This window comes from Ctenopharyngodon idella, chromosome 7, assembly GCF_019924925.1.
Source record: "Ctenopharyngodon idella isolate HZGC_01 chromosome 7, HZGC01, whole genome shotgun sequence".
Lineage (NCBI taxonomy): Eukaryota > Metazoa > Chordata > Actinopteri > Cypriniformes > Xenocyprididae > Ctenopharyngodon > Ctenopharyngodon idella.
This window is the reverse complement of record NC_067226.1, coordinates 35,119,595-35,146,137: the sequence shown is the minus strand read 5'-3', so window position 1 is coordinate 35,146,137 and position 26,543 is coordinate 35,119,595. Positions and strand designations below refer to the sequence as shown.

The following is a 26,543-nucleotide window of genomic DNA, read 5'->3' as shown; positions in this document are numbered from 1 at the left end:
ACTGTACATAATTATTATAAGTGCTTGACTGAGGTAAAGGGATGGCTTGCAAATTATTTTTTACAATTAAATGAGGATAAGACAGAGTTTATTATATTTGGGAATAAAAAGCTTGAGAAAGATCCGGTTGAAAGTTATGGACTATTGTCTAACAATATGCATGGTGATGTGAAGAACTTAGGAGTAATTTTCAATTCTGAAATCCATTTTGATCATCAAGTAAACAGCGTTGTGAAAACATCTTACTTTCAGTTAAGGAAATTGTCTAAACTGAAATCTATCCTTATATTAAAGCCACAGATGAGAATCTTCAGTGTTACACTTACTTATACTGACAGCTACCGGTGTGTGTGCAGCATTATGCAGAAATGAAGGTTTACAGTAACAGATGCAACTGTTATTACGGTAAACTGACATATAGAAACCAATCCGATGGGAATATCTTCCAAAAGGACCAGATGGTTAATGTCACTAAAATTACTAACTTTTAAAAGTGAAGAAGTAAAACTTAACAGGATTTTTAGTAATAAAATACAACTTTATTGATCCTCTGCTGTGAAATAATAGAAGCTTATAGCAAGAAGTCAACACATATTTACACAGTTTTAGCTGATTTACATGTACACACATTCATTTAGCAGGCGCATTCATTTAAAGCCACACATGAGGAACATCACAAGCAATTTATCATAGAGCAACAATATTCATAGGTTTAGTAAGAACTGAACTAGTAAACAAGCTATAATAGCAATATAAAAGCTGAGGTGAAGAGCAGTAATGAAGACAAATAGAACTGTAAATAAACAGGAGTTATAGTAAGTGCTTTGGTTTGTCTGATCATCATTTATCTGTGTATCACTATATTGCAGATGTACAGAGCCCTGGATTATTCATTTTCATAATGCTATATTCATAACTGACAGTTGTCTAAAATTAAAGTCAGTGTTAAACTGAGAACTTATGAATGTAAATATCTTCTTTAGAAATACCAATGAAGTATAATTCATCTGTGAAGTCAAGGCGATGTTTTATCTGGTTGGATTTGGTAGCTTCAGTGGGATTCCAGCAGCAGACAAAACTCAGATTTGGGGATATTCTTGAAGACTGTTTCCTATGTGGTGACAGTCCTTGGGCTCCATCTGCTGGACGGCAATGATTTTCCAATCCTAACTGGGGTACGACCACCAGAAAAACTTCACTGAAAAATGAATTTACCATCTTGGGAATCATTTTCCACCACAATACTTAAGTCAGTGGTTCCCAAACTTTTTCTGCCTTCCTGACTTTTTCTAAACTTCATTTATTTATTTATTTATTTATTTATTTGAAACATTGTAATTATGTGCTTCGGGATGTGAAGTCTCTAAAGGCTTGTCCACACTAAAAGATTTTTAAAATCTTACCAGATTTTTTAAGATGTGAGTACAGAAGGGGATTATGGCCAAGTAATAATAATAAAATAAAACCATCTAAAGATTAAAGTCATTATAATGCGAGATTAAACTCGTTACATTTCTAGAAAAGTCGAAATAAAATATCGAGAATAAACACGCATTCGATCAGTCACTGCTGATAGAGGACATGACAGAGTTAGATCACTTACTCAAGCTATATTTTAGGCTTTCAATAATGATTCTCGATTCCAACTTTTTCCATACATTTATGTGTATTTGTTCGTTCAAGCGCAAGAAGAGTAGGCCTATCCGTGTGCTCTCTGTGTGCGCTATGGATGAAGGCAGCAGTCCAACACAGTGAATCTAATCACCATACAGGCAAAAAGTTCACTTCAAGAATGAAAAATGTGCTTTACTGTAAATGTGCAAATGGAAACAGAAAGGACAATCTATATTATATCTCTACATCAGCACAGACTTTATTAAATAGCCTACACAGAAAGATAAATGTCTGTACACTCGTCCAGCCTAGGCTGAAGTCATTATGCTCATCTGCAAATAGTATGGTTTATTAATAAGGTGTGTACAGAATTTGATCTTTTAATAAACGTTTTTCACATTAAGCGTTTTAGAATGTCCAGTTTTTTTGCGAGTAGGCCTACGTCGTGCAGATCGAACTGTTTTTCACTTGTAAATTCTCTTTAAAGTTCATATGCTACTTATTATTCAGTTATAATTAGCTAAAGCTGTGTTTCTTTGTTATTAAAAGAAAGCCTAAAATATAGCCTAGGCCGAGCTTGAGTGATCCAACTCTGTCATGATCTCTAGGATCAGTGTGGAATGAATATGACACTGATCGAATCCTTGTTTATTCTTGACTCTTTTTTTCTTGAAATTTAACAAGTTTTTGTCTCGAAACGCAGCGACTTTATTCTCAAAATGTAATGTTTTTCCTCAACATTTTATTTTGACTTTTTTTCTTGAAATTTAACAAGTTTTTTCTCCAAACACGATTTCATTCTCAAAATTTTGTTTATTGTTGACGTTTTATTTCAACTTTTTTCTCTAAACACGACGACTTTATTCTCTAAATTTAATGATTTTATTTTCAACATTGTATTTCAACATTTTATTTATTTATTATTATTATTATTTTTTAAATTTGTATTTCAAGTTTAATCTTGCTTTATAATGACTTTAATTTCAAGATGGGTTTTTTTATTTTAATTATTATTGCCCTAATCCTCTTCTGTATGTGAGAGCACACACACTCATGATGATAAAAAAAATAAAATAAAATCATAGATTTAAAGGTGCAATATGGCGATTCTCTACAGAAACATTTTTTGTTTTACTGGTTGAAAGTCTCTTCATATCCTGATAGCAATCACTAAGTTAAACAGTCTAAATGTATTGTAATAAATATATATACTGCCTGTCAGCGAATGTCTTTACATACCCTAGCACACCCTGTTTGTGCAGACATCATACGTCATCAGTTTCACTTTCATGCTATGCAGAGTTTATGTAGACAGACGTCAGTCACGGAGCACCACAAACAAACAGTAGACACCTTTTACAGTTCCTACCGAATCAAAACAACGAGATTATGCTGCTCAAAGTTATTTTAAACTTTTTGATCAGGCTTTCTCAAGCCAACTTCAAAGTTTGTCTTAAACTTTTCTGTCTAGTTATTATTGTAATGTTATGTGCTTTGAGACACGAGGTAGTATAACACCGTCTCTTGTGACGCTTTGCCAAGAGCAGCTGAGTGTGTGTGTGTGTGTGTGTGTGTGTGTTCATGTGTTTTGGAGGAGGCGTGTCTTTGGAGACGCTCTGAAAGGAGGTTGGGATGTTTTGAAAGCTAGCTCACTATTGCTAGCCTCTCCGAAATTGTCCTATTACACCTTTAAAATAGTTTTGTTCCTATAGTGTGTGGAGTGCTGTGAACCTTTATTTTACCTCTACAAAATGTCAACAGACTGACACAGACGTCAATACGCAAATAAAGAAAAAGAGAGGTGGAAAAATATACAAATAAGGAGGAAGAAAAATATGAAAATTAGTTCAGAATAATACACAAATGATGTTCTGAATGAGGGATGAGAGCAGATATAATGATCACACTGTTTAAAGCTGCAGACAGAAACATCAGACTCAGGACAGAAACACACGACCTCTAAAGTAAGAACAACTCACATGTTCATTCTTCAAACACAACTAGACTTTGAGATGTTAATATTGTCTGAATGATTGTGAATTGTGTTGTTCTGCTATTTTTTAAATTACATGATCATTTTTTATTTCAAGATGAATATGGGATTATCTGAGTTTTTCAATGTGTTTCTTCCTCAGAAATGGAGCAAACTCTATATTTCATTCTTCTTCTCATTGGTGAGTGTGTTTGTTGTTTTATTTATGGTTTATAGTTTCATCAGGTTTGACTCTGTTATGAAAAGCATTAAATCAAATCCTCTCTTTCACAGCTCTCTGCTCCGTATCTGAATGTGTTCAGCGTCAGTATCACTTTATAAACGTGAGGAAGACCTGGACTGAAGCTCAGAGATACTGCAGAGAGAATTACACAGATCTGGCCACCGTTGACAACATGAACGACATGATCGAGCTGAACAAGAGTGTGAAAGATTCAGGTGTTCAGTATGTCTGGATTGGACTGGAGAGGAAATGGCAGTGGTCTTCAGGTGATCCTGCGCTCTATCTGAACTGGGCTCCTGGACAACCTGATGGTACAGATGAGTGTGGTTTTATGAGAAATGGACAATGGCATGATTGGCCATGCAGTAACAGCCTGACTTTCATCTGCAGTTCATCTAACAACAGTAAGTTCAGTTTCCTACAATGACAACAAACATTCATTTAAAAAAGATACACTGTATACTGTACAACATTTTAATCTAATACTAAATTCTGATACTTTTTAATCTGGTCATAAATATAGGGGACTGTGGATATTCTGTATAACTTCTTTATAGAAAATAAACCGATATTGAGCGAATGTTGATCTTTTGTTGTTGATAACTGTGGGAATCTGACATTAGAGATCATAGAGAATTATATTTTTCTGTAAAATGTATTCTGCAAATTATGAAATAAGAAATATAAAACCATTGTTTTGGCCAATGTAAATGGTAATGAATTAATGAATGCATAAAATTTCAACATAATAGACATACAATAACTTTCCACATCTTCATATTTATGAACAAAACTCTCGTCCTGAGAACAAAGTTCAGCTCTTTTCTTGTCAGTGTGATTTTATTGTGTTCACTTGTTACCCTTTTACAAAAAATATGATACAGTCATTTTGTTTGGAGATTGTAACTCAAAATAATAATAATAATAATACAATAAAAAAAAATCTATTTTTTAATTAATTGTGATAAACCATCTGAACACCTTGAGCTGTGTGATATTGCTTGTAAAGCCTGTAAAAACATCAAGATCATATTTTAGTGAGCTCACAGACACAATATCCATTACAACGTAAAAACAGAAAACAAAAAAACAGTCAGACTAAGACAAACACTAACAATAATATTGCAACAGTATTTTTTGTATATATTATTCAATCCAACATTTTGAATGAACTTTTTACTGACATATTTCTAAGGACTAGTTAACAAATATATTCAGCTGCAGTGAAACATCTTCATCTGTTTGATGTTTCTCTCATTCAGATCTTTGTGTCTGAATCAAGTATTAAAATGTTTAAGGAAACATAATGAAGAAATATAAAGTTTCAATAAAATGATCACAAATGATACTTAATGTTTTATCAGCAAAATCATCATGAATATATTGTGAATATTTAATATATCATCAGCTGTAGAAACAGTCTTTGAATGACACGTGTTTCTGATGTTTCCACTGCTGCTCTTATTCACATCCAAACCATAAAACAGCATAAGAATAATGAACAAACTGATTCATGAATCTGTTTCCATTTGTTTTTCTTAAAGTGAACACAGGACTCGTCTTTGTCAATCAGGCGATGAATTGGAGAGACGCTCAGAGTTACTGCAGACAGAATCACACTGATCTGGTCAGTGTGAGGAACCAGAATGAGAATCAACAGCTTCAGAAGTTCATCAGTGATAATCACATATCTGGTGATGTCTGGATCGGTCTGTTCAGAGACTCATGGCAGTGGTCAGATCAGAGTAACTCCTCATTCAGATACTGGTATCCTGGTGAACCTAATAATGCTGGAGGAAATCAAAACTGTGCAGCGATTTATCCGAACACTCAGGGACAATGGATAGACGCCTCTTGCAAGGACCAATATCCTTTTGTGTGTCATGAAGGTGAGCAGATCCTCACAAAACACACACAATCCATCCATCACCTCCAGATATCTTAAAGTTCACACTACATGTCTGACATGACAAATTCCTCCACAGTGTTTGTTCTGCATGTTGTTTTTGATCAGTCTCTCTCTAGTTTCTGCTTGTGGTTTGTTTTGTGTCCAGATAAACTGATTCTGATCAAAGAGAATCTGACGTGGTCTGAAGCTCTGAGATACTGCAGACAGAATCATACGGATCTGGTCTCGGTTCATTCAGAAGAGATTCAGCGTCGTGTGATGAATGTGGTTAAAGAGGCGTCTACTGAGGCGGTGTGGTTGGGTTTACGTTACTCCCACATTTTGGGCATCTGGTACTGGGTGAGCGGAGACACCGTGTGCTATCAGAACTGGGCTCCAGGGAACGGCACAGGAGAGGAAGAGTGTGAGCGTACAGTGAGATCTGGAGCAGTTCAGTCTGGAGGAGATCAGCGCTGGATCAGCCGTCCTGAGACTGACAGACTCAACTTCATCTGCAGCAGATATGAAGAGTGAAGGATACGTTTGTGCTGTTCTTTCTTTTTTTTCTTTTTTTTTTTTTAACTGGTAAACACTTACTGTTTTCATCAGATAATGTGCTTTAAGTAGTTAATTTCTGTAACTGAAGAGTATCATATGAGTCTTTTTAATATCATTGTAATGATCTTTGGACATTTAAATACTAATGTGCACTATATATATTTTAAAGACCCCATGAAATCAAAATGAGTTTTAATCTGTGGCTTTAAGCTACATTTACTGTACATTTCAATTTTACAGTTGTTCTTTTCTGGAAAAACAACTCAAAATATCTTCAACTCAGACTGTTCAATCAAACGTACTTGCAGTTAAATAGAAAATAGAAAATCATGGTTCAAGTATTTGGCATAAAGCATATTGGATATTTAAAAGGAAATAAAAAGTAAAGCACAATCCACATCAGCTGATTTCATGGGATCTTGGGATTCTGGTGGTGTGGATACTTTCTTCTGCTCACTCCTGTTTTGCACTAGTCATATCTTTACTTGTTTAAAAATGACTGTGAGCATCTATTTGTGTCTCAATTAAATAAAAATATGGTTTATTCTTAAAGAAAAACTGGAATAAATGGAGAGGGACAAAACATGGAGGAGTGGTTCACTCACTGCATTGATATATATATATATATATATATATATATATAGGCCTCCTTGATTATAATAAGAATTTTCTTGGTGAATTTTATGATTTTGATTATGGGTGATTTTAATATCCATGTCTGTTCTTGTAAACTCATGACCAAAGAATAGTTGAACTTAGTTGATTCTTTTATCTGATCTCAGTGTGTCTCTGGACCTACACACGATCATGGACACACGCTTGACTTGGTGTTTTCTTTGGGGATAATGATGAATATATTTGTGTTGAAGAAACAGCTATCTCAGACCATAGGATTATTAGGTTTAATCTGTAACAAATGTTCTGTTATCAGCCTCCATTCTTGTCTCGTGTTAACTATCTCTACACCTAATGCGTTCTCAGCTGCTTTCAGTCCTACTGAGTTATCTCTTCCTATCGAGTCTACAATGTTGCCCTCTATAGGACATGATGAATTGGTAATTTTTTTAATAATGTTTGTTCAGAGATCTTGGAAAATGTTGCACCTTTTAAAATGGGATATCAAAAGTGAAAAAATAAAAATAAAATAAAAATAAAATGTGGATGAGTAATAAATGATCTTAAGCGGGTTTGTCGACATAATGAATCTCATTGTTTGAGTAAATCTGAATTGATTTCTTTAGCTCAGTTGAAAGGTATTATATTGCATTTAAAGCCGACTGCTTCACTTCATGATGTTCTCCCGTCACGACTGTTTGTCTCTTGTGACGCTGTGCCGAGAGCAGCTGTTTGTGTGCGTTCATGTGTTTTGGAGGAGGTGTGGCTTTGGAGACGCTCTGGATTTTTGAGAGTTTTTAAACATTTTTCATTGGTAAGGCTGATTTTATTTCGCTCAAATATTTTGCCTGTAGGGAATGTCGTAGTCGACATAATGAATCTTTCTCATTATTTGAGTAAATTCGAACTGATTTCTTTATCTCAGTTGAAAAAAGCCGATTACTTCACTTTATGATGTTCTCCTGTCGCGACTCTTCATGGAGGTTGTAAACACTATTGATCCTAGTATTTTATCGATTATTAACAGCAGTATATTTTATGGCGCTGTACCATCAGGGTTTAAGCATACTATTATTGAACCAGTCTTAAAGAAAATGGGCAAAGAAAAAAGAAAGAACTTGGATCCACAGGATTTTAAAAATTTCAGGCCTATTTCAAAATTGCCTTTTATGAATAAGATTTTGGAGAAAGTTGTCCATAATCAACTTGACTTTTTGACTGAAAATAACATAACGGATATTTTTTCAGTCTGGACTTAGGACCAAACATAGGAGAGAATCAGCGTTATTAAAGGTTGCTAATGATATTTTGTTAAGTATTGACTATGGTAAAGGTGTTTCCTTAATGATGTAAGATTTGAGTGCAGCCTTTTGTACTTTAGATCATGTAATTTTAATAGAAATCAGAAACTTTTTTCTGCATCTGCGACTATCTCTTGGGGGATTCAACAGGGATCAGTTCTTGGTCCGACTCTGTTCTCTTTATACATGCTGCCTCTGGAGTCAATTTTTAGGCAATACAAAATTAATTATCATTTGTATGCTGTATTTTTCTGTATTTTCCTTTGGAGTGTGATGACTGTACATAATTATTATAAGTGCTTGACTGAGGTAAAGGGATGGCTTGCAAATTATTTTTTACAATTAAATGAGGATAAGACAGAGTTTATTATATTTGGGAATAAAAAGCTTGAGAAAGATGCAGTTGAAAGTTATGGACTATTGTCTAACAATATGCATGGTGATGTGAAGAACTTAGGAGTAATTTTCAATTCTGAAATCCATTTTGATCATCAAGTAAACAGCGTTGTGAAAACATCTTACTTTCAGTTAAGGAAATTGTCTAAACTGAAATCTATCCTTATATTAAAGCCACAGATGAGAATCTTCAGTGTTACACTTACTTTTACTGACAGCTACCGGTGTGTGTGCAGCATTATGCAGAAATAAAGGTTTACAGTAACAGATGCAACTGTTATTACGGTAAACTGACATATAGAAACCAATCCGATGGGAATATCTTCCAAAAGGACCAGATGGTTAATGTTACTAAACTTACTAACTTTTAAAAGTGAAGAAATAAAACTTAACTGGATTTTTAGTAATAAAATACAACTTTATTGATCCTCTGCTGTGAAATAATAGAAGCTTATAGCAAGAAGTCAACACATATTTACACAGTTTTAGCTGATTTACATGTACACACATTCATTTAGCAGGCGCATTCATTTAAAGCCACACATGAGGAACATCACAAGCAATTTATCATAGAGCAACAATATTCATAGGTTTAGTAAGAACTGAACTAGTAAACAAGCTATAATAGCAATATAAAAGCTGAGGTGAAGAGCAGTAATGAAGACAAATAGAACTGTAAATAAACAGGAGTTATAGTAAGTGCTTTGGTTTGTCTGATCATCATTTATCTGTGTATCACTATATTGCAGATGTACAGAGCCCTGGATTATTCATTTGCATGAGTACTGTGGCTAGTGCTATATTCATAACTGACAGTTGTCTAAAATTAAAGTCAGTGTTAAACTGAGAACTTATGAATGTAAATATCTTCTTTATAAATAGTTCATTATAAAATGAACTATAATTCATCTGTGAAGTCAAGGCGATGTTTTATCTGGTTGGATTTGGTAGCTTCAGTGGGATTCCAGCAGCAGACAAAGCTCAGATTTGGGGATATTCTTGAAGACTGTTTCCTATGTGGTGACAGTCCTTGGGCTCCATCTGCTGGACGGCAATGATTTTCCAATCCTAACTGGGGTACGACCACCAGAAAAACTTCACTGAAAAATGAATTTACCATCTTGGGAATCATTTTCCACCACAAATACTTAAGTCAGTGGTTCCCAAACTTTTTCTGCCTTCCTGAATTTTTCTAAACTCCATTTATTTATTTATTATAAAGGTTTGTCCATGCTAAAAGATTTTTTAAAATTTACCCATTTTTTTTTTAAAATGTGAGTACAGAAGGGGATTATGGCCAAGTAGTAATAATAAAATAAAACCATCTCAAGATTAAAGTCATTATAATGTGAGATTAAACTCGTCACATTTCTAGAAAAGTCTAAATGAAATATCAAGAAGAATTCGATCAGTCATTGCTGATAGAGGACATGACAGAGTTAGATCACTTACTCAAGCTTTATTTAAGGCTTTCAATAATGATTCTCGATTCCAACTTTTTCCATACATTTATGTGTATTTGTTCGTTCAAGCGCAAGAAGAGTAGGCCTATCCGTGTGCTCTCTGTGTGCGCTATGGATGAAGGCAGCGCCATATGCTGCACAACAGATGCGACACGTTCTCAAGTTCAGGGCAGCAGTCCAACACAGTGAATCTAATCACCATACAGGCAAAAAGTTCACTTCAAGAATGAAAAATGTGATTTACTGTAAATGTGCAAATGAAAACAGAAAGGACAATCTATATTATATCTCTACATCAGCACAGACTTTATTAAATAGCCTACACAGAAAGATAAATGTCTATACACTCGTCCAGCCTAGGCTGAAGTCATTATGCTCATCTGCACATAGTATGGTTTATTAATAAGGTGTGTACAGAATTTGATCTTTTAATAAGCGTTTTTTCACGTTAAGCGTTTTAGAATGTCCAGATTTTTTGCGAGTAGGCCTACGTCTGTTACGTATACAGAAGGGGACAGCGACACAGGAATGCAGGTATTAAAGTTTATTGAGCGACCAGAATCAAACAGAGTGCAGGTGAGTGAAGACAGGTTAATACGTTGACTGGAGTGGCTGATAAACTGATACATGTCTTGGTGTTGCAGGATGGGCAGACGGATGGCAGACTTGAAGCTTGAGCAGACACAGATGAACTTCACAGGAGACGAAGAGACAACGAGGAGTCGAGGGAACACAGGAGACAGGTAAGTATCGTCAGAGGAGTCCTTAAAGTAAGCAGACTGGTGAGTACCAAGTGCAAACGAGACCGGACAGTGACTGAGTGAGAGCGTGGGCCTTTTGTGCTGCTGGTGATGAGGGTGCTGATGAGCTGCAGGTGTAAGTGATTAGTACTCTGGTGATGACGTGCGCTGTGTCTGTGAGAGTGTAGAGCCTGTCTGTGACATTACCCCCCCCCTCCACGGCCCGCTCCTGAGGGCCGCGGACCCCGACGTCGTGGTGGTCGGCCTCTGCCACGGGGTGCTGGTCTCTCTGGATGAGTAGCATGGAAGGAGTCAAGTAGGTTGGGGTCGAGTATGTCATTCCTGGGGACCCATGAGCGCTCCTCGGGGCCGTAACCTTCCCAGTCCACCAGATACTCGAGAATACCACCACGACGCCGGGAGTCCAGGATCTCTTTCACCAGATAAGCAGCTCCATCATCCACGATGATAGGAAGGGGGGGTTCCTCGGCTGCGCCAGGCTCTGTGGAAACAGAAACAGAGGGTTAGTGAGGTTTCAACAAGGAGACATGGAATGTGGGGTGAATTTTGTATTCAGGTGGGAGCTGGAGTTGGTAGGTGACCGGGTTGATCTGCCGCAGGATGGTGAACGGGCCAATGAATCTGGGACTCAGTTTCCTACAGGGCAGGCGCATTCTGATGTCCCTAGTGGACAGCCAAACCTTTTGTCCCGGCTGGTAATTGGGAGCGTTGGATCGCCGAAGGTTGGCTGTCATCCTGCGCCTGCGTAGGGCTCGTTGGAGCTGGTGGTGTGCGGAGTCCCAGACCCTCTCGCTCTTTCGGAACCAGTAGTCGACCGCAGGTATGTCCGAAGGCTCTCCTGACCAGGGGAACAGTGGGGGTTGGTAGCCGAGTACGCATTGAAACGGGGTGAGTCCGGTGGTAGGCTGTCGCAGGGAGTTTTGGGCGTACTCGGCCCAACCCAGGAACTGGTTCCAAGAGTTCTGGTGGTCGTGGCAGAAGGTACGGAGGAAGCGGCCGATCTCTTGAACCTTCCGCTCCGTCTGCCCGTTCGTCTGGGGGTGGTAACTGGAGGAGAGGCTGACGGTCACACCTAGGAGGGTGAAGAAGGCCTTCCAGACCCTGGAGATAAACTGGGGCCCTCTATCTGACACGATGTCCTCCGGAATTCCATAGTATCTAAAGACATTGTTGAACATTAGCTCAGCAGTCTCCATGGCCGTGGGCAGTCCCCTTAAGGGAATCAGGCGACATGATTTGGAGAATCTGTCAACGATGACTAGGATGCAGGTACAGTTATCCGAAACTGGGAGGTCGGTGATAAAATCCACTCCTAGGTGTGACCAAGGGCGGTTGGGAACGGGCAGAGGTTGGAGTTTGCCGGAGGGAAGGTGCCGAGGACTCTTTGAGATGGTGCATTCCTTGCATCCCTGCACGTACCTTCTGACGTCTGATGCCATGTTCGGCCACCAGAAGCGCTCTTTCAGCAGCGAGAGGGTTTCATTGACCCCCGGGTGGCCAGTGCCCAGTGACGTGTGAGATGTGTGGATGAGGGGAGTGCGCCGTGTCCGAGTGATGTAGAGCAAACCGGGGGGGGCAACCCGGCGGAGTGTTGGTGGAGGCATTGGACTCGGGAAGCGTTTCCTCAGACCAGACGATGGGACTTACGAAGAGCTTCTCAGGTAGGATAGGTTCAGGAGTGTCTGAGGGTTCATCGGGACCATGGAGGCGGGAGAGGGCGTCTGCTTTCACGTTCTTAGAGCCTGGACGGTAGGAGATAGAGAAGTGGAAACGAGTGAAAAACAGAGCCCAACGTGCTTGGCGGGGGTTAAGTCTCTTTGCTTCACGGAGATACTCCAGGTTTTTATGGTCAGTTAGCACAGTGAACGGATGTTTAGCACCTTCGAGCCAATGCCTCCACTCTTCAAGGGCAAGCTTGATGGCGAGAAGCTCCCTGTTACCGATGTCACAGTTTGTCTCCGCCGGGTTGAGTTTGCGGGAGAAGAAGGCACATGGGTGGAGTCTACTTGGATTCCCCTGCTTCTGTGACAACACCGCTCCCACTCCGGTGGTCGAGGCGTCGACCTCCACGATGAAGGGTTTCTCGGGGTCCGGGTGTACCAGGAGGGGAGTGGTGATGAAGGCTTTCTTGAGGGTTTCGAAGGCTTGAGTGGCTGCGGGGGTCCAGGATAGAGACTTGGGCTTACTGCGCAGGAGGTTGGTGAGTGGAATAGTAATGGTGCTGTAACCTTGAATGAATCGACGGTAGAAATTGGCAAAGCCCAGGAATCTTTGGAGTTCTTTTATGGTGGTGGGAATGGGCCAGTCCTTGATAGCAGAAACCTTCCTCTCGTCCATCCGGATGCCACTGCGGTCGATGTTGTAACCAAGGAACTGCACTGAGGGTTGCTGGAAGGTACATTTCTCTGCTTTGAGGTACAGGTGGAACTCCCTCAGGCGTTGCAGGACCTCCGCAACGTGGTGGCGATGGTCGGCCATGCTCCGGGAGTAAATCAGAATGTCGTCGATGTAGACCAGGACTGACTTGTGGAGGAACTCCCGGAGCACCTCATGGATGAAATCCTGGAATACGGAGGGGGCGTTGACCAATCCATACGGCATAACCAAGTATTCATAGTGGCCAGTAGGGGTCACAAATGCGGTCTTCCACTTGTCCCCCTCACGTATCCGGATGAGGTTGTATGCGCTGCGGAGGTCCAACTTGGTGAACATAGTGGCACCCCGGAGGTGTTCGAGAGGAAGAGGATAGCGGAATTTTACGGTTATCTTGTTGAGGGCTCTGTAATCTATGCAGGGCCGCAAACCTCCGTCCTTCTTGTCCACGAAGAACAAGAACGAGAGGAAGGTTTCTGCTATCAAGGACTGGCCCATTCCCACCACCATAAAAGAACTCCAAAGATTCCTGGGCTTTGCCAATTTCTACCGTTGCAGCAGGGGAAGTAGACGGACGGATGTAGCCTTGTGACAGAGCTTCCTGGATGTATTCCTCCATGGCCTTCTCCTCCGGGATGGAAAGTGAATAGATCTTCCCTTTGGGCACTGGCTCACCCGGCAGCAGATCGATGGCACAGTCCCATGGCCGGTGTGGAGGCAGCGTGGAGGCTTTCTTGGGGCAGAAGACATCACTGAAGTGGGAGTAACATTGGGTAATTTCCACGGAGCGATTTTCAAGGGGGCTTTCGATGGACATGGCACAGACTGGTAGATTCTCCGTGTGAGGAGGGCTTGGAACGGGAAACTTGGGAAAACAGTCCAGGAAACACTTGTCACCCCACTTCAGGATTTCCCCAGTTCTCCAGGAGATGACAGGATTGTGCTGCTCCAACCATGGGCGCCCTAGAATCACGTCAGAGGTGGATTCCTCCAGAACCAGCAGATGGAGTTGTTCAACGTGTAGGACGCCGACTTGAATTTGGATGGGTCCAGCACAGAGACGAACTTGTCTTCGGCTAAGGGGTTTTCCAGTCACCGAGTGGATCTCGTAAGTCATCGGCGTGGTTGTTGTCTTGAGGCGTAACTGGCGGCAGAGGGCGCCGGAGATGAAGTTGCCGGCTGACCCAGAATCGAGGAGGGCACTAACTGGAAGAGACAAACCGGCAGCAGTAAGGTTTACTACAGTGGTGAGTGGTTTCATCTTATTGAGAGAGGGAACGATGACACTCACCATAGGACGAGCTGGGCGAGTGGGGCATTCGGAGATGTAATGCCCAGATAATCCACAATAGAGGCATAGATTCTGGGTCAGCCGCCTCTGCCGCTCAGCTGAAGACAAACGAGTATTCTCCACTTGCATGGGTTCGTTGGCTGGTTCTGGAGGGCTGACGGATTCTGGTCGGTGGAGTGATGATGGAAACAACGGCTGGCCCTGGTGTTCTTCAAGACACGACTGCATACGAGTGGCGAAGCGGATGGAGAGTTGGATAAACCGTTCGAGCCCGATGGAATCCTCGTATGCAGCGAGATGCAACCGCACGTGTGGATCCAGCCCTTGACGATAGGTTGTAATGAGGGCTTGCTCATTCCAGCCACTTGATGCAGCGAGGGTTCTGAACTGGAGGGCATAATCGTTAATGGACATTGAACCTTGTTTGAGTTGGTATAATTGCTCACCAATAGACGAGTCCCAGGCAGGTCTTCCAAAAACTTCTTTGAAGTGAGCGATGAAACTGGAGAGAGACTGTGTGATGGGAGTTTTCTGCGACCACAGTGGTTCAGCCCAGCGAAGAGCCTTGCCCTCTAGTTGAGAGATTATGAAAGCGATCTTAGCGCGATCGTTCGGGTACAGGTGCGGTTGCATCTCCAGGACCAGCGTACATTGCAAAAGAAATCCGTTGCAATCCTCCGCCGAACCAGAGAAGGGCGCCGGTTGAGCCACGGGACTGGCGACGGCGGGTGGTGAAGGAGAAACGGCGGTGGATGCGGAAGTGCTCGCTGGTGCAGATGCTAGCGGTGTACCGGTGAGTGCTCGGCGCAGGGCGTCCACGAGCTCCTGGAAAGGGTCCTGGGTGCTCATTCTGGTGCTCAGTGGTGTTGGTCCGGTCTTCTGTTACGTATACAGAAGGGGACAGCGACACAGGAATGCAGGTATTAAAGTTTATTGAGCGACCAGAATCAAACAGAGTGCAGGTGAGTGAAGACAGGTTAATACGTTGACTGGAGTGGCTGATAAACTGATACTTGTCTTGGTGTTGCAGGATGGGCAGACGGATGGCAGACTTGAAGCTTGAGCAGACACAGATGAACTTCAACAGATGAGTACCAAGTGCAAACGAGACCGGACAGTGACTGAGTGAGAGCGTGGGCCTTTTGTGCTGCTGGTGATGAGGGTGCTGATGAGCTGCAGGTGTAAGTGATTAGTACTCTGGTGATGACGTGCGCTGTGTCTGTGAGAGTGTAGAGCCTGGCGTGTCTGTGACAACGTCGTGCAGATTGTTTTTCACTTGCAAATTCTCTTTAAAGTTCATATGCTACTTATTATTCAGTTATAATTAGCTAAAGCTGTATTTCTTTGTTATTAAAAGAAAGCCTAAAATATAGCCTAGGCCGAGCTTGAGTGATCCAACTCTGTCATGATCTCTAGGATCAGTGTGCAATGAATATGACACTGATCGAATCCTTGTTTATTCTTGACTCTTTTTTCCTTGAAATTTAACAAGCTTTTTCTCGAAACGCAGCGACTGTATTCTCAAAATGTAATGTTTATCCTCAATATTTTATTTCAACGTTTTTTCTTGAAATGTAACAAGTTTTTTCTCCAAACACAATTTCATTCTCAATTTTGTTTATTGTTGACGTTTTATTTCAACTTTTTTTCTCTAAACACGACGACTTTATTCTCTAAATTTAATGATTTTATTTTCAACATTGTATTTCAACTTTTTATTTATTTATTTATTTTAAATTTGTATTTCAAGTTTAATCTCGCTTTATAATGACTTTAATTTCAAGATGGGTTTTTTTTTATTTTAATTATTATTGCTCTAATCCTCTTCTGTATGTGAGAGAGCACACACACACATGATGATAAAAAAATAAAAAATAAAATAAAATCATAGATTTAAAGGTGCAATATGGTGATTCTCTACCGAAACATTTTTTGTTATACTGGTTGAAAGTCTCCTCATATCCTGATAGCAATCACTAAGTTAAACAGTCTAAATGTATTGTAATAAATATATATACTGCCTGTCAGCGAATGTCTTTACATACCCTAGCACACCCTGTTTGTGCAGACATCATACGTCATCAGTTTCACTTTCATGCTATGCAGAGTTTATGTAGACAGACGTCAGTCACGGAGCACCACAAACAAACAGTAGACACCTTTTACAGTTCCTACCGAATCAAAACAACGAGATTATGCTGCTCAAAGTTATTTTAAACTTTTTGATCAGGCTTTCTCAAGCCAACTTCAAAGTTTGTCTTAAACTTTTCTGTCTAGTTATTATTGTAATATTATGTGCTTTGAGACACGAGGTAGTATAACACCGTCTCTTGTGACGCTTTGCCAAGAGCAGCTGTGTGTGTGTGTGTGTGTGTTCATGTGTTTTGGAGGAGGCGTGTCTTTGGAGACGCTCTGAAAGGAGGTTGGGATGTTTTGAAAGCTAGCTCGCTATTGCTAGCCTCTCCGAAATTATCCTATTACACCTTTAAAATAGTTTTGTTCCTATAGTGTGTGGAGTGCTGTGATGTGAACCTTTATTTTACCTCTACAAAATGTCAACAGACTGACACAGACGTCAATATGCAAATAAAGAGAAAGAGAGGTGGAAAAATATACAAATAAGGAGGAAGAAAAATATGAAAATAAGTTGAGAGCAGTACACAAATGATGTGATGATGAATGAGGGATGAGAGCAGATATAATGATCACACTGTTTAAAGCTGCAGACAGAAACATCAGACTCAGGACAGAAACACACGACCTCTAAAGTAAGAACAACTCACATGTTCATTCTTCAAACACAACTAGACTTTGAGATGTTAATATTGTCTGAATGATTATGTACAGTGAATTCATGTCATAATTAAATTGTCATATTTTACTCCAAAATGAATCTGTGAATGTTTGATATCTGAGTGTTTCAATGTGTTTCTTCCTCAGAAATGGAGCAAACTCTATATTTCATTCTTCTTCTCATTGGTGAGTGTGTTTGTTGTTTTATTTATGGTTTATAGTTTCATCAGGTTTGACTCTGTTATGAAAAGCATTAAATCAAACCCTCTCTTTCACAGCTCTCTGCTCCGTATCTGAATGTGTTCAGCGTCAGTATCACTTTATAAACGTGATGAAGACCTGGACTGAAGCTCAGAGATACTGCAGAGAGAATTACACAGATCTGGCCACCGTTGACAACATGAACGACATGATTGAGCTGAAGAAGAGTGTGAATAATGAACGTGTCTGGATTGGGCTGGAGAGGAAATGGCAGTGGTGTTCAGGTGATCCTGCGCTCTATCTGAACTGGGGAACTGGACAACCTGATGGCAGAGATGAGTGTGGTTTTATCACAAATGGACAATGGCATGATTGGCCATGCAGTAACAGCCTGACTTTCATCTGCAGTTCATCTAACAACAGTAAGTTCAGTTTCCTACAATGACATCAAACATTCATTTAAAAAGATACACTGTATACTGTACAACATTTTAATCTAATACTAATACTTTTTAATCTGGTCATAAATATAGGGGACTGTGGATGTTTGTCCACTTTCAACTTCTGTGTAGAAAATAAACCGATATTGAACGAATGTCGATCTTTTGTTGTTGATAACTGTGGGAATCTGACATTAGAGATCATAGAGAATTATATTTTTCTGTGAAATTTATTCTGCAAATTATGAACTAAGAATTATAAAACCATTGTTTTGGCCAATGTAAATGGTAATGAATTAATGAATGCATAAAATTTCTACATAACAGACATACAATAACTTTCCACATCTTCATATTTATGAACAAAACTCTCGTCCTGAGAACAAAGTTCAGCTCTTGTCTTGTCAGTGTGATTTTATTGTTCACTTGTTACCCTTTTACAAAAAATATGATACAGTCATTTTGTTTGGAGATTGTAATTCAAAATAATAATAATAAAATAATAAAATAAAAAAATCTATTTTTAAATTAATTGTAATAAACCATCTGAACACCTTGAGCTGTGTGATATTGCTTGTAAAGCCTGTAAAAACATCAAGATTATATTTTAGTGATCTCACAGACACAATATCCATTACAACGTAAAAACAGAAAACAAAAAAACAGTCAGACTAAGACAAACACTAACAATAATATTGCAACAATATTTTTTGTATATAATATTCAATCCAACATTTTTAGTAAACTTTTTACTGACATATTTCTAGGACTAGTTAACAAATATATTCAGCTGCAGTGAAACATCTTCATCTGTTTGATGTTTCTCTCATTCAGATCTTTGTGTCTGAATCAAGTATTCTAGAGAAATGGTTCTCAAACCTGTCCTGGAGGAACACCAGCCCTGCACATTTTGTACGTCTCCCTCATCGATCACACCTGATTCAACTCATGAGCTCATTAGTAGAGACTGCAAGAGCTGAAGTGAGTGTGTCAGATATAGAGAGACATTCAACATGTGCAGGGCTGGTGGTCCTCCAGGACAGGTTTGAGAACCACTGCTCTAGAGAAACATGTAACAAAACATCATGGTCTTCAGTCGGTTTCTGGTTCTGACTTAATTGGGATCATCACGGGTCATCGGTTAGAATACACAAAAGTCTAATAGTCCCGTCACAGGTGTGTGTATATCTGTGATAGAGTGTGTGGTGTTTTCAAGGTTACACACACTCATCTACGGCACCGCTCCATCGTTTTAATAATAAAAATCATTTAGTTCAGTTAGAGAACAGACACAATCAAAAACTGAATGCATCTGCTCAATTCAGCGTGAGAGTCGCAGCACAGATCAGCATGATGTATGTCGTGCCTCCAAGCTCTTATTCGTTTTGTTAATAAGTGTTCTGTATTTAATATTAGCAAGTTTATATGTGTTTCTTATTTATTTGGTTCCACAGTGTTTGCTGAGTTATTTGTTATTTTATATTAGGCCTATAGCATGGTTTATGTCATGCTTGTTCGCTTTGTTAATAAGTCTATGTTTAATATAAGTGAGTTTGTGAGTTTGTGATTGTACTGTTTTGTTGTTGTGTTTTACATTAAGAATAATAATGAACCCACCATTCAAGCAATCAAACTCTGGGGGCGGGACTAAGTTATTGCTGTCAGTAATTCCCAACCCACCAATAAAAATCACCTTACTGAGCCTTTTCAACATGATGGAGAAATATAAAGTTGCAATAAAATTACTAAGAAAATTCACAAATGCTACTTAATGATATATCAGCAAAATCATCATGAATATTTTGTGAATATTTAATATATCATCAGCTGTAGAAACAGTCTTTGAATGACACGTGTTTCTGATGTTTCCACTGCTGCTCTTATTCACATCCTAACCATAAAGCAGCATAAGAATAATGAACAAACTGATTCATGAATCTGTTTCCATTTGTTTTTCTTAAAGTGAACACAGGACTCGTCTTTGTCAATCAGAGGATGAATTGGAGAGACGCTCAGAGTTACTGCAGACAGAATCACATTGATCTGGTCAGTGTGAGGAACCAGAATGAGAGTCAACAGCTTCAGAAGTTCATTAGTGATCATCATTCACCTGGATCATGGATCTGGATCGGTCTGTTCAGAGACTCATGGCAGTGGTCAGATCAGAGTAACTCCTCATTCAGATACTGGTATACTGGTGAACCTAATAATGATGGAGGTTATGAAAACTGTGTAGCGATTTATCCGAACACTCAGGGACAATGGATAGACGTCTCTTGCAACAACCAATATCCTTTTGTGTGTCATGAAGGTGAGCAGATCCTCACAAAACACACACAATCCATCCATCTCCTCCAAATATCTTAAAGTTCACACTACATGTCTGACATGACAAATTCCTCCACAGTGTTTGTTCTGCATGTTGTTTTTGATCAGTCTCTCTCTAGTTTGTGCTTGTGGTTTGTTTTGTGTCCAGATAAACTGATTCTGATCAAAGAGAATCTGACGTGGTCTGAAGCTCTGAGATACTGCAGACAGAATCATACGGATCTGGTCTCGGTCCATTCAGAAGAGATGCAGCGTCGTGTGATGAATGTGGTTAAACAGGCGTCTACTGAGGCGGTGTGGTTGGGTTTACGTTACTCCCACATTTTGGGCCTCTGGTACTGGGTGAGCGGAGACACCGTGTGCTATCAGAACTGGGCTCCAGGGAACGGCACAGGAGAGGAAGAGTGTGAGCGTACAGTGAGATCTGGAGCAGTTCAGTCTGGAGGAGATCAGCGCTGGATCAGCCGTCCTGAGACTGACAGACTCAACTTCATCTGCAGCAGATATGAAGAGTGAAGGATACGTTTGTGCTGTTCTTTCTTTCTTTTCTTTTTTTTAACTGGCAAACACTTGTAATGTTTTCATCAGATAATGTGCTTAAATCAGTACAATGAAATTAATTTCTGTAACTGAAGAGTATCATATGAGTCTTCATGTATCTATATGTATTTTAAAGACCCCATGAAATCAAAATGAGTTTTAATCTGTGGCTTTAAGCTACATTTACTGTACATTTAATTTTTTCCAGAAAAACGACTCAAAAATATCTTCAACTCAGACTGTTCAATCAAACGTACTTGCAGTTAAATAGAAAGTAGAAAATCATGGTTCAAATATTTGGCATAAAGCGTATTGGATATTTAAAAGGAAAATCAAAGTAAAGCACAATCCACATCAGCTGATTTCATGGGATCTTGGGATTCTGGTGGTGTGGATACTTTCTTCTACTCACTCCTGTTTTGCACTAGTCATATCTTTACTTGTTTAAAAGTGATTGTGAGCATCTATTTGTGTCTCAATGAAATGAAAATATGGTTTATTCTTAAAGAAAAACTGAAATAAATGGAGAGGGACAAAACATGGAGGAGTGGTTCACTCACTGCATTGATATATATATATATATATATAGGCCTCCTTGATTATAATAAGAATTTTCGGTAACACTTTACATTAAGGTTCCCTTTGTAAAGGGTTTATAAAGGTGTTTGTTAATGAGTAATAAGTCATTTACAAATGCATTATAAATCATTAATAATGCAGTTATAAATGCATGAATAAAAAGGGCGACTTTAATGCAATACCTGCCAAATAGTGAGCCGTTTTTAACTCACATGTTATAAATGCTTAATAAATGTATTTATTAACACTTATTTAACTCAAAACCAGATTCCTGGTTTATTTCATGATGCAGCAAAAATTGACTATCATAATTAGACTGAAGGGTGTTGTATTTGTGCTTTTCTTATTAATATCTCATGACTGCCACTTTTCTTACTATGTTGCTTACCAGAAGTTTCTGTCTTACCCATGATACTCTCCAAAAAAGTCATGATGCCTATCCACAGCAGTGTATAAAAACTGATTTCTTGTTTTTTTAAAGATGAAATTCCAACTTTATTTTGAAAATAAAACAAAAGATAATAACCATAACTTGATTAGATATTAATAATGAAAAATTTAATTCCAGTATTAGTTACCTGTGAACCTTAATGCAGGGTGGACACTTGTGAACCATTTATTCATGAGTTATAAACATTAATAACCTGTGAAAGTGAAACTTAATGTAAAGTGAAAACCTGTGAACCATTTATTGATGAGTTATAAACATTAATAACCTGTGAAAGTGAACCTTAATGTAAAGTGGAAACCTGTGAACCATTTATTAATGAGTTATAAACATTAATAACCTGTGAAAGTGAACCTTAATGTAAAGTGGAAACCTGTGAACCATTTATTAATGAGTTATAAACATTAATAACCTGTGAAAGTGAACCTTAATGTAAAGTGGAAACCTGTGAACCATTTATTCATGAGTTATAAACATTAATAACCTGTGAAAGTGAACCTTAATGTAAAGTGGAAACCTGTGAACCATTTATTAATGAGTTATAAACATTAATAACCTGTAAAAGTGACCCTTAATGTAAAGTGGAAACCTGTGAACCATTTATTAATGAGTTATAAACATTAATAACCTGTGAAAGTGAACATTAATGTAAAGTGGAAACCTGTGAACCATTTATTAATGAGTTATAAACATTAATAACCTGTGAAAGTGAACCTTAATGTAAAGTGATAACCTGTGAACCATTTATTAATGAGTTATAAACATTAATAACCTGTGAAAGTGAACCTTAATGTAAAGTGGAAACCTGTGAACCATTTATTAATAAGTTTCAAAAATTAATAACCTGTGAAAGTGAATCTTAATGTAAAGTAAACACATGTGAATCATGCATTTATTAATTATTAATGTACACACAGAAGATAGTATTTTTTTCTGATGAAATATTTTATTTTTGATGCATGTATTAGTAAACAACTTTAAACTTGAAACAAAAAAGTTTAAACTTTTCTTTTACAGCACAAAATTACAGAGCATGACTTCTCATGAAAAGTGGCTTATGCAAGTAAACTGAAATTAAAACATTCAGAGAAGCAATCAAGTATTCCAAAAAAAGACAATAAGCATCACATCTATAAGCCAAACATATTTGATACAAGCTGAATTAAGGCACCTAAATATGTATTATTTTATTTAACAGTAAATCATTAAATCAATGACCAAATGCACCGTTAACAGAACATTAGCATATTTGATGATGATATCATGATAAAGGCCACCATAACTTGAGGATATTTGGCTTTGGCCATCCGCACTTGCAGTAACGTACCTGCGCGGGAGCGCGGGAGCGCCGGAGCGGTTATAACACAGCGATTACACAAATAACATAAACACTAGAAAAACATAGTCTGCGATTTCACCTCAGTTAGCTTACCCATCAAATCAGTAAACACAAATTTTCACTTCAAAGCATGTTTTTTTAAAAAATTTTTTAAATTTTATTTTTTTTTACTTCAAAGCATGTTGGAACAGTACTGTGTGACTTCTTTTCGTGGTAACTGCGCCACTTCTTCTCATGAAAGTGGCAAGGCTTTATTGGATGCTCACTAGCGCCAACTCCTGTCACACCAGAATTAACAGGCATAGTGATGAGAACCTGAAAGAGTATAATAAAGTATATAGCCTACTACTACAACAACTACTACTACTTTATTATTATTATTATTATTATTATTAGAAGAAGAAGAAGAAGACATTGCTTATTATACATTATTGTCACATTTGGTTGTAAAGAGCAGTGAGGAAGCAGGAATTAGATGCAGCATTTTTTTATTATGAAGATAACTGAACTAAAAAATGTAGGAGAACAAACTATAGTAAGCTATAGTAATAGACAACTAGACGTGACAATAATATATTAGGCTATACTTTATATACTCTTTCAGGTCACATCACTCTTTCAGGGTCACATCACTAAGCATGCGTGTTCTGGCGTGTGACAGGAGTTGGCGCTAGTGAGCATCCAATAAAGCCTTGCCACTTTCATGAGAAGAAGTGGCGCAGTTACCAGTATTGTTCCGACATGCTCTGAAGTGAAATTTTGTGTTTTACGTAACTGATTTGATGGGTAAGCTAACTGAAGTGACATTGCAGACTATGTTTTTCAAGTGTTTATATTATAATCGCTGTGTTAGTTTGTATATTATATGTGTAATCGCTGTGGTAGTTTGTAGTTATATTAAACAAATAACCGCTCCGGCGCTCCCGCTTCTGTCGTGCGCAGGTAGTGTATGAATGGCCAAATACTAAAGTTACAGTATCATTTATCATGATATCAAGAATAATTATGAATTGCTTATTAATATTTCAACAATAAAATATGTCACCAGGAAAAAAAAAAAGATCTTCTGTGTGTGCTTTAATAAATACATGATTCACGTGTTCACTTTTTACATTAAGGTTCACTTTCACAGGTTATTAATGTTTATAACTCATTAATAAATGGTTCACATGTGTTCACTTTACATTAAGGTTCACTTTCACAGGTTATTAATGTTTATAAGTCATTAATAAATGGTTCACAGGTTTCCACTTTACATTAAGGTTCACTTTCACAGGTTATTAATGTTCATAACTCATTAATAAATGGTTCACAGGTTTCCACTTTACATTAAGGTTCACTTTCACAGGTTATTAATGTTAATAACTCATTAATAAATGGTTCACAGGTTTCCACTTTACATTAAGGGTCACTTTTACAGGTTATTAATGTTCATAACTCATGAATAAATGGTTCACAGGTTTCCACTTTACATTAAGGTTCACTTTCACAGGTTATTAATGTTTATAACTCATGAATAAATGGTTCACAGGTTTCCACTTTACATTAAGGTTCCGTTTCACAGGTTATTAATGTTTATAACTCATTAATAAATGGTTTACAGGTTTCCACTTTACATTAAGGTTCACTTTTACAGGTTATTAATGTTCATAACTCATTAATAAATGGTTCACAGGTTTCCACTTTACATTAAGGTTCACTTTCACAGGTTATTAATGTTCATAACTCATTAATAAATGGTTCACAGGTTTTCACTTTACATTAAGGTTCACTTTCACAGGTTATTAATGTTTATAACTCATTAATAAATGGTTCACATGTGTTCACTTTACATTAAGTTTCACTTTCACAGGTTATTAATGTTCATAACTCATGAATAAATGGTTCACAAGTGTCCACCCTACATTAAGGTTCACAGGTAACTAATACTGGAATTAAATTTTTCATCATTAATATCTAATCAAGTTATGGTTATTATCTTTTGTTTTATTTTCAAAATAAAGTTGGAATTTCATCTTTAAAAAACAAGAAATCAGTTTTTATACACTGCTGTGGATAGGCATCATGACCTTTTTGGAGAGTATCATGGGTAAGACAGAAACTTCTGGTAAGCAACATAGTAAGAAAAGTGGCAGTCATGAGATATTAATAAGAAAAGCACAAATACAACACCCTTCAGTCTAATTATGATAGTCAATTTTTGTTGCATCATGAAATGAATCTGGTTTTGAGTTAAATAAGTGTTAATAAATACATTTATTAAGCATTTATAACATGTGAGTTAAAAACGGCTCACTATTTGGCAGGTATTGCATTAAAGTCGCCCTTTTTATTCATGCATTTATAACTGCATTATTAATGATTTATAATGCATTTGTAAATGACTTATTACTCATTAACAAACACCTTTATAAACCCTTTACAAAGGGAACCTTAATGTAAAGTGTTACCGAATTTTCTTGGTGAATTTTATGATTTTGATTATGGGTGATTTTAATATCCATGTCTGTTCTTGTAAACTCATGACCAAAGAATAGTTGAACTTAGTTGATTCTTTTATCTGATCTCAGTGTGTCTCTGGACCTACACACGATCATGGACATACACTTGACTTGGTGTTTTCTTTGGGGATAATGATGAATATATTTGTGTTGAAGAAACAGCTGTCTCAGACCATATGATTATTAGGTTTAATCTGTAACAAATGTTCTGTTATCAGCCTCCATTCTTGTCTCGTGTTAACTATCTCTACACCTAATGCGTTCTCAGCTGCTTTCAGTCCTACTGAGTTATCTCTTCCTATCGAGTCTACAATGTTGCCCGCTATAGGACATGATGAATTGGTAATTTTTTTTAATAATGTTTGTTCAGAGATCTTGGAAAATGTTGCACCTTTTAAAATGAGATATCAAATAAATAAAAATAAAAATAAAATGTGGATGAGTAATAAATGATCTTAAGCGGGTTTGTCAACATAATGAATCTTTCTCATTGCTTGAGTAAATTTGACTTAATTTCTTTAGCTCAGTTGAAATATATTATATTGCATTTAAAGCCGACTGCTTCACTTCATGATGTTCTCCCGTCACGACTGTTTAAAGAGGTTGTAGACACTATTGGTTCTAGTATTCTATCGATTATTAACAGCAGCCACATTTTACAGTTCCTACTGAATCAAAATAACGAGCTTATGCTGCCTTCACACCATAACTACCGTAATTAAGCAAATATGGCTCTCGGCAGTCTGCGGTGGACATCCATCTCCGGCTACATCCAAATGTGACGTCAGAAGCCACGCTCGTGCCCAATTCGTCACCTCGTGACTCCCCATAGATATGTATATATATCTATGGTGGCTCCCCATCCCTGTTTCGCCCCAGAAACCCGATTTGTTGTATG

At 38.1% G+C, this 26,543-nt stretch overlaps 3 protein-coding genes across 3 annotated transcripts in view; all 3 read left to right on the top strand.

Moving 5' to 3' along the window:
* LOC127515648 (C-type mannose receptor 2-like) overlaps positions 1 to 26,543 on the top strand; it is a 65,370-nt gene that overhangs the window by 6,619 nt on the left and 32,208 nt on the right. The window lies entirely within an intron of this gene.
* Positions 3,345 to 8,776, top strand: LOC127516512 (C-type mannose receptor 2-like). Its single transcript, XM_051901263.1, has 5 exons — positions 3,345 to 3,578; positions 3,750 to 3,788; positions 3,881 to 4,234; positions 5,375 to 5,719; positions 5,885 to 8,776. The coding sequence occupies exons 2-5, from the start codon at positions 3,752 to 3,754 to the stop codon at positions 6,250 to 6,252; spliced, it is 1,104 nt and encodes a 367-aa protein (XP_051757223.1). The 5' UTR covers positions 3,345 to 3,578; positions 3,750 to 3,751; the 3' UTR covers positions 6,253 to 8,776.
* On the top strand, positions 16,923 to 22,801 carry LOC127516514 (C-type mannose receptor 2-like). Its single transcript, XM_051901266.1, has 5 exons — positions 16,923 to 17,244; positions 17,417 to 17,455; positions 17,548 to 17,892; positions 19,874 to 20,221; positions 20,387 to 22,801. The coding sequence occupies exons 2-5, from the start codon at positions 17,419 to 17,421 to the stop codon at positions 20,752 to 20,754; spliced, it is 1,098 nt and encodes a 365-aa protein (XP_051757226.1). The 5' UTR covers positions 16,923 to 17,244; positions 17,417 to 17,418; the 3' UTR covers positions 20,755 to 22,801.